General features: G+C 38.5%; 1 protein-coding gene across 2 annotated transcripts in view; it reads left to right on the top strand.

Annotated features, from left to right (window-relative positions):
• The first annotated feature begins 3,252 nt into the window (after positions 1–3,252).
• The window catches only part of LOC107668148 (homeobox protein Meis2-like), a 16,272-nt gene continuing 7,726 nt past the window's right edge, over positions 3,253–11,798 (top strand). For both annotated transcript variants that reach the window (XM_016459940.1, XM_016459939.1), the window contains exons 1-7: positions 3,253–3,804; positions 3,961–4,193; positions 4,606–4,747; positions 4,909–4,959; positions 5,375–5,425; positions 5,523–5,669; positions 7,504–7,618. In XM_016459940.1, the coding sequence (XP_016315426.1) occupies positions 3,787–3,804; positions 3,961–4,193; positions 4,606–4,747; positions 4,909–4,959; positions 5,375–5,425; positions 5,523–5,669; positions 7,504–7,618 (757 nt within the window). In that variant the 5' untranslated portion in view covers positions 3,253–3,786. The remainder of the gene's footprint in view (positions 3,805–3,960; positions 4,194–4,605; positions 4,748–4,908; positions 4,960–5,374; positions 5,426–5,522; positions 5,670–7,503; positions 7,619–11,798) is intronic.

Below are 11,798 nucleotides of genomic sequence, written 5' to 3'. Positions count from 1 at the left end.
ACACACACACACACACACTCTGCCTGCAGTAGTGTTTGTGTGTGTGTGTGTGTGTGTGTGTGTGTGTGTGAGTGCTTCTTTTGGGGGGGTTGGCAGGAGAATTGTGCAACTAGGTTTTTGAGGATGCACACAGACTCAGAGACTATGGTAACTCATTACAGTTTAAAGCAGGTCGGGTGACAGCATGAATCAGTCAGCATCTTCCATGCATACTGTAAGCGGGGAGCGAAATACAAAGGAGGAGAAGTGAAGGAGAAAGGAGAGAGGAAATGAAGTCGGAGTGCCAAGAAATAATGTGCATCGCAAGAGTTTAGCCTCGGGCATGGCGCGCTCAGCCCGTGTCGGTATCATTAGCGTATTTATAATTCAAATGTATGCCTTTAATAATTCACGCGCGCTGCTTTTCAAAGAGGGGCGCGCGAGATTATGTACAGACTGATGAAAGGAAGGAACTTTCCCATCTCTCCTGAGAAGTAAATAAACGACCTCATCATGCAATGCTCTCTCATCCTTTGCCTTGGAACATTTAAGTGCATATTTGCAATTATTCCGAAGTCCTTTTCAAGCACGAGCTATGTTTATTTTGCTGTTTTTCTGTGGTTGATATTTATTTATTATTTTGTGATCGCGTTTTGCATTTTCTTGTTGATGCATCACGCGTTTGAGCGTGTTTGCGTTTGTGATATTCAACTCTAATTTCGCCTATTGCTTTTTTTTTTGTTAAATATGTTTGGTTTTCCATCGACAATGAGGCTCCGGTGCGAGAATTCAAATATGAACTCGTTCTCCTCGTGTAGTGTTTGCACGGTGGTTTTCGAAGACAGATGCACCGCTAGGTGGGGATAGCAGGTAAAGTGACTTTCAAATTGATTGTTGCGCTGGAAAGTACAGCACACGTGAAACTGGAGCCATGCGGCAGGTTTGCAGGACTCTCGCTGGATCTGAAGAACTAAGAAAAGTATCGTGCGGCTCAAGCACACATCCTGACGGGTCAAGCAAAGGTCAATACTTTTGAAATTAAAGCGGATTATCATCATACCATCATGGGCGAAGAACATTGACATTTAAAGGTAGTTTAAAAATCGTGTTGAAAATGTTCATAACAAATTTAGGATTTTCTTTCTTTTAAAAAAGTTACAATTAAAATACAATTAAAACAGCCTCATTAAAATTAAATAATATAATTTAAATAAGTTGTTATTTTAGTTGTAAAGGCTATTTATTTCTTAAATTGTCAATATATTTCTTAAATTACTTATATTGATATTAATGATGACGCTTACCATCATTCCGTTAATCTAAATTAAAATAATGTATTATTATGATGCCTCACTGCAAAAGTTTAAATGGGAATGTATTTGTTACACTTGGCTTGTGTTTGTAGCAATGTACGTCGCATCTAAATACATAAACAATACTCACAGATCTTCTTAACGTTGGATCCTCGCAATTTTCAATCGAATTTTTAAATAAATGCCTAAATGCCAGCATTCGTTTTTTAAATGAATGCATAGACGGAGACTAATGTACCAAATGAAAGGAAAATAAAATATTACATTTTAGAAACATTACACAAGTTCAAATCTAAGGATGTACTAATGCTGTTTAGAATTTGGCCAAAAGGCTAACATTTGTTGTTTATATCACTGTGTTGCTCGATACATTTTTATATTTAAATAAAATAAATATGATTTCAAAAATATGCGCTCATTTTCCCTTTTTGTTTTTTCTTTTGTTAATATAAGGGTAATTGTTTTAATCTATAAATAATCACTGTAAAACAGCATGATACAAAAATTACAATTGTAAATCAATTTAAATTTTCGAATTCAAAGCAAATTAAATGCTTCTGTACACCAGTTTAGCTTGAGTTTTCATCACAGTCGATCGCGTTTCCTTTATAGGCCTTTAAATATGATGATAACACAGTCGTGCAGAATTCCCTCATTGTCACTTATGTGCAAAGACGCTTGGAATAAGAGGAAGATGTATAACTGCACGGGTTTTATAGTTTCCCGTTTAAAATCTATTCCCAGTTCCATGCATTAACAATTATTTCGTATAGCCTATATATACATACATAAGAGCGCGAAGCTATAACATTAAACTGAACGCATGTTTAGACAGTTTCTTTAATTACTAAAGGAGAAAAGGACATCTAACAAATATACTTGCAAAAGCTAAAACAAAAAGAAATGTACACTTATTTATTTAACTTCACTATGTAAATGTAATAACTTATATATGTGACGCGCAAGTATTGAAGGACAGTTAAACAACGAAGCATTTAAAATGTATAGACTGTGGTAAATATATTTTCAACGACTCAAATGCTGTGATGCTCAGCAATTTGTTGAAATAAGGTCCATTCCCAGAGCGACTCGGTGCACCGGTCTGATTTTAGCACTTTAAAAAATACAGACACTCCACCCCTAGTAACAAAACGCAGAGGATGGTGGTGCGTCATCCGTGCGCGTATCCAATGTGAACACTCCCTGGCAGCTCGTGGTCATTGCGCTCTTCTTTCTCTTTGCTTTATGTAGAGGTGTCGAGCTGGTAACACCCACGACGCTTCCCAGGCTCAGTCATCAGGGGTTCAGTCTCTTCAAGAGGAACCTGCTCCAAATCACCAACACAATCCCAGTCGAGGCAAAGCGTGGGTCGCAAAGAGGGACTATGAGATCCGGATAGTTTTTCCTTGCAGTGTTTGCCATGCCAGAGATCTATTCCCAGTTCCATGCATTAACAATTATTTCGTATAGCCTATATATACATACATAAGAGCGCGAAGCTATAACATTAAACTGAACGCATGTTTAGACAGTTTCTTTAATTACTAAAGGAGAAAAGGACATCTAACAAATATACTTGCAAAAGCTAAAACAAAAAGAAATGTACACTTATTTATTTAACTTCACTATGTAAATGTAATAACTTATATATGTGACGCGCAAGTATTGAAGGACAGTTAAACAACGAAGCATTTAAAATGTATAGACTGTGGTAAATATATTTTCAACGACTCAAATGCTGTGATGCTCAGCAATTTGTTGAAATAAGGTCCATTCCCAGAGCGACTCGGTGCACCGGTCTGATTTTAGCACTTTAAAAAATACAGACACTCCACCCCTAGTAACAAAACGCAGAGGATGGTGGTGCGTCATCCGTGCGCGTATCCAATGTGAACACTCCCTGGCAGCTCGTGGTCATTGCGCTCTTCTTTCTCTTTGCTTTATGTAGAGGTGTCGAGCTGGTAACACCCACGACGCTTCCCAGGCTCAGTCATCAGGGGTTCAGTCTCTTCAAGAGGAACCTGCTCCAAATCACCAACACAATCCCAGTCGAGGCAAAGCGTGGGTCGCAAAGAAGGACTATGAGATCCGGATAGTTTTTCCTTGCAGTGTTTGCCATGCCAGACACGAACATCCCAGAATTTGGAAAGTTTTGTTTCTGACTTCAGGAAGTCTGTGACGGGAAAATTGCATTAGCTCGTCAGAAGGTCCAAGTGGAAGCAAATATTATAACCTGTATAAGGTAAACGTGTCGGGGTTTTATTTAAGTATATCCGTCAATGTGCGTTTGGTAATACGGTCGAATTACTCAAAAACTAAAAGTGGCTGTAAAGGAAGCGATCAGAAACTCTTCACTGGACATGCTCTATCATCTCAACGGATTACCGACATCTCAGTCCCCTTAAACCGGATGCACAAAAGGAATTAAATCACTCAGATTGTTTCCTCGTTGGATAAGATCACAGTTTGCACTTAACATCAACAGAAGCGTCACATGCTGATGGCTCAACGGGTACGTTCTCTTACAAATCCACCGCGTAAAAAAAAAAACTTAAGTCGTAAAGTTTGCTCATAGTTTGTTTTTAATAGTTGCATAAAGCTATTTAATATTAGGTAAACACGTGTGTGTGTTTTGAGTTGGCTATGATACAGTTTCTGTCTGATGCAGTACGAAGACCTTGCCCTCTATGGTGGCGGTATGGATGGAGTTGGGGTCCCGACGTCCATGTACGGGGACCCGCACGCGCCTCGGCCCCTGCCGCAGGTTCACCATTTGAACCACGGGCCACCGCCACATGTCAACCAGCACTACGGGGCCCACGCACCGCACAGCATCATGCCCAGCAGCATGGGCTCGCTTGTCAACGACGCACTTAAGAGAGACAAGGACCAAATTTATGGGTACTTTATTGCAGCCATGCTTAATATGATAGTTACAACAATCTTTAATTGTTTAAATGGCGTGCTGGATTATTACACCCGCATTTGACAACGCAATTTATTTGTATCTACTTTATTACAGTCAGTAAATTTCTGTGCGTATAGGCTATACGATCTTAAAGAATATGCCTGTTGGTTAAGCACATAGCAAATTCACCAATGCAATTCAAATAGTGAGCTGAATAATTAAACTTTAAAATAATGATGTTTATTTTTTATGAAAATAATTATAGAGCGGTTTTAGTTTATGTGGCCGTCAAAGCAATGCAAGTAGCAATAAAACTGTAATACAGTTTGTCAGAATGATTGCTCGGTTATTGATATAGTGTTTTGATCTGTTGATTTATGTAAATGTTTATGTTGAATCTTGAAGGCACCCGTTATTTCCGCTTCTGGCGCTGGTGTTTGAGAAGTGCGAGCTGGCCACATGCACACCGAGAGAGCCCGGAGTCGCTGGAGGAGATGTGTGCTCATCCGATTCATTTAACGAGGACATCGCTGTGTTTGCCAAACAAGTAAAGTATTGATTGAAAAAAAATTTTTTTTTTCAACGATTTAACTAAATATTCGGTTACTCAAATTAAGTGCAATATTGAAGGGGGATCTAAAACTGTTATTTGGGTTTGATGTATTTGTTGAGTGCTTTTGTTCTAACAAACTTGTGACATTTGTACAGATTCGGGCAGAGAAGCCGTTATTTTCTTCTAATCCAGAGTTGGACAATTTGGTAAGTGTTGTTTCGCACAGTTTTTGTTCCAGGTAAAGTCGCTTCAAAGGTCCATATGAGGATTCTTTGAGGGAAAGAATGGAAGCTTTAGTGATTTATGAGGCCGCGTGTTATCAGAGGGCGTGGGGGTCTTTGCCCTGGGCTCCCTCTAAGCATCGTCTCTGGAGGAACCTATTTACACTTTTGCTATTGTCATAACATTACAAAGCCAACACAATATCAGACATGCCAAGTTTTTGATTTGAGTGTGATTTTTCGCGTGTATAGAATAACCAACGATGTTTGTTGTTTTAAGTTTTGTATTAGCTTGATATAATAACCAACTGTTATTATTGTTACTATTATTATTATTGGTTGTTGTTAATGTTGGTATTTTTGTTGAAATATTTCATGCATTATTTTGCTCTTTCCTTAGATGATTCAGTCAATACAAGTATTGCGATTCCATCTTTTAGAACTCGAAAAGGTATGTTATCTATTTTATTCTCATTTTACAGTACTATAATTTTATTTTGTTCTCAAACAAATGTACAAATTGATTTTTTCCCCCGGTTTTTAATCAGGTGCACGAGCTTTGCGACAACTTCTGCAATCGGTATATTAGCTGTTTGAAGGGCAAAATGCCCATTGACCTGGTGATTGATGAACGGGATGGATGCAAGACCGACTTCGACGACCTCTCAGGATCCTCGACAAATCTCGCAGATCACGTGAGTTTTAATTGACTTTCTATGACATCATAAAACAGGCCAATTAGACAGTGGAGCTGTTCGTATTTACAGTACAGGCAATTTATGATGGAACATTGGTGACGTTTCCAACAAAGAAATAACTGAAAATCCAAATGCCATTTATTTTGTATTGTGTAAACAAACCTGGATAAGTTTACTGAACGCGTTCAAATTCTTTGTTTTCTGAGGGGATAAAAAAAAAAACAAGATTACATTTTTTTTATTATTAAAAAAATATTATTTATTTAACAACATTTATAGTGCCTCAGCCATGCATTTGCCTTTTTTTTTTTTTTTTTTTAGCTTCCTCCAGTATTCATCTCCACAATATATTGTAGGAAGAGGAGTAATTACTTAGTTACATATGCTCATTTATTTAAACAACATTATCTAAATCCATTTCTCTTTGCACTGATATGAATCATTAAGGCATTGCCCCAGGACATATCTTATTTTAGAAGAGGTATGATGATGACGATGATGATCATGTTGATGAAGCCCGTCCTGTTGGGTGCAGGTGTTGCAAAGTCAGGGTTTTCCCCCCACTGTCCAGCCCTCTGTTAGCCCTAATGATCAACGTTACATTTGCACGTGAATGCACTATTGTCTTTGAACTGATTGGATTGTTATTGTCAAGCAGGAGGGGAGTCTTTTTTCACTCAGAGACCAACAGTGTGTTCTTTACAGTTGTGCTTCCTATTATCAACGCACCACCCAAAACAACAAAACCACAGAATTAAGAAGAACAGAACTTTACATTCTGCTTAGTTCTGTTCCAGGTCAAAATGGGAAGAGAGAGGGTTTTTTTCCATATTTAAAAACACAGATTAAAACAGGCGTTTTGTGATTTGGACTGATGTTAAACGGCCATAATAGTTCCTACATTACAGTGCTTCTATTTTCCGCCATGCAAAACGTTAGATGACTTTCCCCATCCACACTATTCCTGTAAATAGGCTAGATCTGAACCGCATATGGTGAAGTCTAACCATCATACCTTCATATGGTCAGCTGAAAATGATTTGATGAATATGTACCTTGGTACACTTGATGATAACTGTAATCTTTTATTGATGCTCCTGTAATATCTTATCGATTTACAAGTGTGCGGTGTGACACAAAACAATTTGAATTAGGTGATGAAGGGAGACAGTGGCCTTCTGAAATGTTATTAACAGCACACACACACACACACACACACAACATACACTCACACACACACACTCTCTAACACTCACAAACACACACACACACTCTCTCTCTCTCTCACACACACACACACACACACACACACACACACATAAACACACAAACCCACAGACTGCTTTTGTGTGTCCTAATGAGAAAACAGTGAAGGGCCTTATTCACACAGCTTTATTGTTGTAGGAGCTTATTCTGGCCTTTCTTAGAGCTCTTTAGCTGATCACCATCAGGCAAACAGCTGACGCTAAGGGCCTGAATAGGAACGGCTGCTGTTTGCCTTTATGTTGAGCCCGTCTAAGTGCTTTGTACCCTGTTCTGGATAAAAAGGGGACACCGCTGGTTTCTTGTGAGCATTTACGGTGGACATCAGGAGAAGCAGTTACTCTGGTTGTAGCTCCATAGGTCTTGTGTTCAGAAACATATTCCTAGTTAATTTGGATCGTGCATTTCAGTTGTCTCTAATCTGATCAGAGACATTTTTCAGCACAGACATGGTAACTAGACGTTTAAAAGACTTGCTGTTTTAAAAATAGCATGTATATGTGATAGTGTTACTAATGTGGCTTTTTTCACCCTTCGATCTCTGTATTTTCATGTACCTGAACCTCAGAATCCAGCATCCTGGAGAGACATGGACGACGCTCACTCTACTCCCTCAGTCGGCACCCCAGGACCCTCCAGTGGGGGACATGCCTCTCAGAGCGGAGACAACAGCAGCGAACTAGGTAGGAAAACCTGTCAGTTTTACTATTATATCATGCTTTGTTGAAAACATGGTTTATGCTGTCATCTTAATTTCTACTCCAGGCTTCAAGTAGTATTCACACTTGAGGTTGGATTTTAAATATTGTTTTTTACGTTATACAATGAAAAAATGGTAACCTAAAAATGTTGTCATCTAAATTGGTTTTATTCAAACCAAATGCATTATTAAATATCACTGAATCAACCTAAAACATAATATACTATATTAAAAATACTAACACAGTTTATGCTGTCATCTTAATTTGTACTCCAAGCTTCAAGTGGTATTTTAACTTGAGGTTGGATTTTAAATTATGTTTATACATTATACACTGAAAAAATGTTGACATGTAAATTGGTTTTATTCAAGTCAAAAGTGTTATTAGATGGGTTAAATCAATAGAAATAGCTAACAATTGCAGGTTTTCTTGCAGTGTATATTGTACTTATTTTCTATGGTATTTTGCAGAATTTAGTCTTTTAATTTCATATTTTTTAATGGGTGTAAACAGCATTTACTAATCAAAGTCATGTGTCATTGTTCGTGTCATCATCACGATGGTTCACTGAGCTGGTTTTACGATTTTCCTGTGGACACAATAGGCGTTTAATGTTCTTGAAAGGTTAAGGGTCTAATTTAATTGACCAGATCTTCCATTTGCATGTCACTTTTTTTTCCTTAATTTATATTTTGACCTGCCACTCCATATTTATTGTCCTTTAGCGCAGTTTAGCTTGTGGGTGAATATTTATTTAATTATTAAATTTTTTGCGACCTGTTTTTGTATAATTGCTTCAGTTAAAATAGCCTTCAGGGTTTCTCACCTCCTTTTAACCATCAGACATCAATAGCCTGACCATTATGCAGCACAATAGCAGGATGTTCTGCAAGACAAGAGAAACTAGAACCAAAACCAGCAGCCAGATTGTAATTCTTTGACAATTCAGCCTCAGTTTGACACTATGAAAGCCACCTTTAAAATGTTTGGCATAGCAGCAATGCCAGTAGTGTTTCTGCGATGCTACTTACAGATAAAAGATAGAAAAGCATCAGGGTGGCGGCATTTTCCCCACACGGGGCTTTTTTTCAAACAACAGTGGGGGAACATCCAAGGCCCACGGCCTTTTGACCCCAAAGAGCATGCACTGAAGAAGGGGAAGAGGAATAACCCCTGCCGGCCTGAAGGACAGAGCACTTCAAATACTAGTCACAATAGAGGGTTGATATCTGGGGTGATCAGAGGCAGAGCTTGGGTTAGGATCAGGGACATCTACCTGCTGCTCCTCCAGGAGCCACTTTGGATCGGTGTTCCTCCCTTTATCATTCAAGAGATCGGCAAAGCAAACACCTTTTCCATTACAAGTGAATGGGGGGTGTTACGTCAGTCACCCAACTCGAGTCCGAAGGATTACTGGGGCTCTTCAAAGCACCTGTCTCTTGTAGGGGGGTCCCTTTGTTGCTTGCACATCAGTAGAAGTTGCTCTTGTTGAGAAACCTTTATGTTAGGTTAGGCTGTCGACTGTGACTCACCTCAGGGTGGGTTTTTTGCGAGAGTTTGGGATGGTAGTGGGGGGTTTTCCACAGCTATCCTAAACATGTGCGTGTTGGTGGGAATGCAGAGCCTAGAAAGGTCCATCACAAAGGCCGAAAGGGAACAAAGGGAAGCTGCAGGACATTCCAGGCCAGTGTTCACCTCGAAGGCTGCTGAAAGACACAGGCTGAGACAGGATGTTTACATCTATATCTGAACCTTCAATGGAGGTTAAATCCCAGCATGAAGTATAGTGGAATAACAACAAGTGTTAAGAGCCGATGCCTCTGCATTTTAGCCATCAATACCACCCAACTGTGGTCCAATCCCATGGTCCTCCAGATCATATCATGGCTATGGGGGACAAGAGGATCAGAGCATCTAATCAATATGCTTTAAGCGAAACGATTAGCGAGAACAAAATCATCTGCGTTCGTCCAGTAATTATCCAGTCTGTTGCGTCCAGTAGTCAGAATTATGGCCCCTTTGGAGAAGTATAGTTCGTGATAGATTGAGGTCATGGTGAACTCATTAAGCAAGCAAACAGGATTTATTCTGTGATGCGTGCGGGGCGGCAGTCATCAGACCTGGCTAGTTTGCGCCGGGCCCCTTTGTCTCCGGGACATTCATCTATCTTCGGTTCATCTAATTATCAGCATCAGAACAATGCAGAGCGTTTTAGCTTTGGACCTTGTCATCTCTCAGATGCTGAAGGTACCGTGATGTGACATGGATGCCGTCAGGGTCGGCTTGAAGGATGTGGGAAACCGGTCGAAACATTCTACTTAGACTTGATGTGTTTTATATGCATTTCTCCGCAGAACCCCTTCAGAAGATTTGCTTTATATGTATGAGGGAAAGTGAAAAAAATGGTGGTAGATGGAAGCTAGAAGCCTCTTCTTCTCCATGTCTTGGGGTGCTGCTTTTCGCTAAACAGCCCGAGGGCTTACTCCAGCCTTCCTCCAGGCTGCTCTGGAGCTGCAGAGAGCAGCAGCCTTTAAAGAGAGTGCAGTCACACAGGCTGCATGGGCCAAGTTGCCAGGGAACAGTCAGAAGCGATTAGCGTCGGGTTGGATCAGCCCTGCGGTTTCATATTTATAAACACATTGAAAGCTTATTTTTCTCTTTTTTTCCGTATTTCCTGTATTTACTTTTATATTGTTTCATTTTCAGTTTTTACTTTCTTTCCTTTTATTTTCACTCATTCAAACACAGTTTTGAAATCTGATTTTCATAATCAAAATGAAAACATCACCTCACATATTTTCTTTATTATTTTAAATTTATATAATTGTCTTTTTTCTTCTTCTCTTTCAAATAGAAATGATAACTTTCTCTTTAACCTGTTTGATATTTGATTTTCATTAACATACTTAAAACATCTATTTTATTTTATTTTCTAATTTATTAGAGTATTAATTTTCATATGTATGATTTTTCTTCTCTTTTAAATTGTTCTGAATATAAAATATGACTATATTACTAAATATGAAGTATATTATGAAATATTATTAAGTGTTGCTAAACTTTTTGCTATTTAATTTTCATAAACAAACTGAAAACCTCTTTTATTTTGTTTTATTTTCTTATTATTCAATTTCTCTGCTTTTTTTTCATTCCCTTTTAAATTGTTCCAAATATAACAAACAACTTTTTAGTCTCACTAACTTGCATAAACACACTAGAAATTCATGTTTTGTTTTCTTTTATTTTCTCTTCTGTTATCTTCTGTCTCCAAAACATAGGTTATTCCTTGTGTGTGCGAACATAGGCCTACTTGGCAATAAAGCCCTTACTGATTCTGATTCTGATAAAACCCAAATGTGTAGTCTATAACTGATATACGAAGAAACATAATTATTCAAACAAAATACTTTCAATTGTAAAGTGTCCCACAGGGAATATCAATTTACAGTTTTTCGCTGTAAGTTATAATTTGATTTGCCTTTAGATCTTTTACAGTTTTTACCTGTGTACGGTGGGAAAAAAAAAAAAAGTATCTGCATTGTTTATTTATTTATTTATTTTTTTACATTTTCTTTCCCTTTCAGAACATAATACTTTTTATTTTTCTATTTTACAATATACTTTCTGTTTTGTTTGTTTTTTTCTTCATATTCACAATGAAACACGAGTCAAGAACTCCTGAAAGCATAATGAGAAGAAACAGCAGTCTGTGTTGTCTGTGTTGTGTAGAGACTCAAATGTCATTAACTGAAATATTAATGCATGAATGAATATGGCGCATACAGTCGCCTTTGATTGATGCATCCCCAAAAACAAGGAGACACAGCAGGGCCAATCTTAAGAAAAGTAGGGTTCCTGTCCCGCCTCCGGGGAGGAGTCCCTCAGATACATTATTCACACACCCTCCGGGCAGGCTTTCAAGGCATCTCTACCCTCAGGGCAAGAAAAATAACCATGACTGTTAAAAGTAAATCATCTTGCCTGATGCACAGTTAATGGAAGTGGGAGAGAGGGATGGAAAGAAAGAAAGAGAAAGGAGGGTGGGGAGGAGGACAAGACGGAAACCTTAGTTTAAAAGCGGCCTCCTGCCTGGCTCTGATCTTAAACTAGATTGGATGGTAATGGAATGAAAGCAGGCTTGATGTTATCAGAGAGCTCACAG

This window comes from Sinocyclocheilus anshuiensis, unplaced genomic scaffold, assembly GCF_001515605.1.
Source record: "Sinocyclocheilus anshuiensis isolate Anshui unplaced genomic scaffold, SAMN03320099.WGS_v1.1 scaffold2461, whole genome shotgun sequence".
Classification (NCBI taxonomy): Eukaryota; Metazoa; Chordata; class Actinopteri; order Cypriniformes; family Cyprinidae; genus Sinocyclocheilus; species Sinocyclocheilus anshuiensis.
The sequence above is the reverse complement of the archived record's forward strand: the minus strand, read 5'-3'. Positions and strand labels throughout refer to the sequence as shown.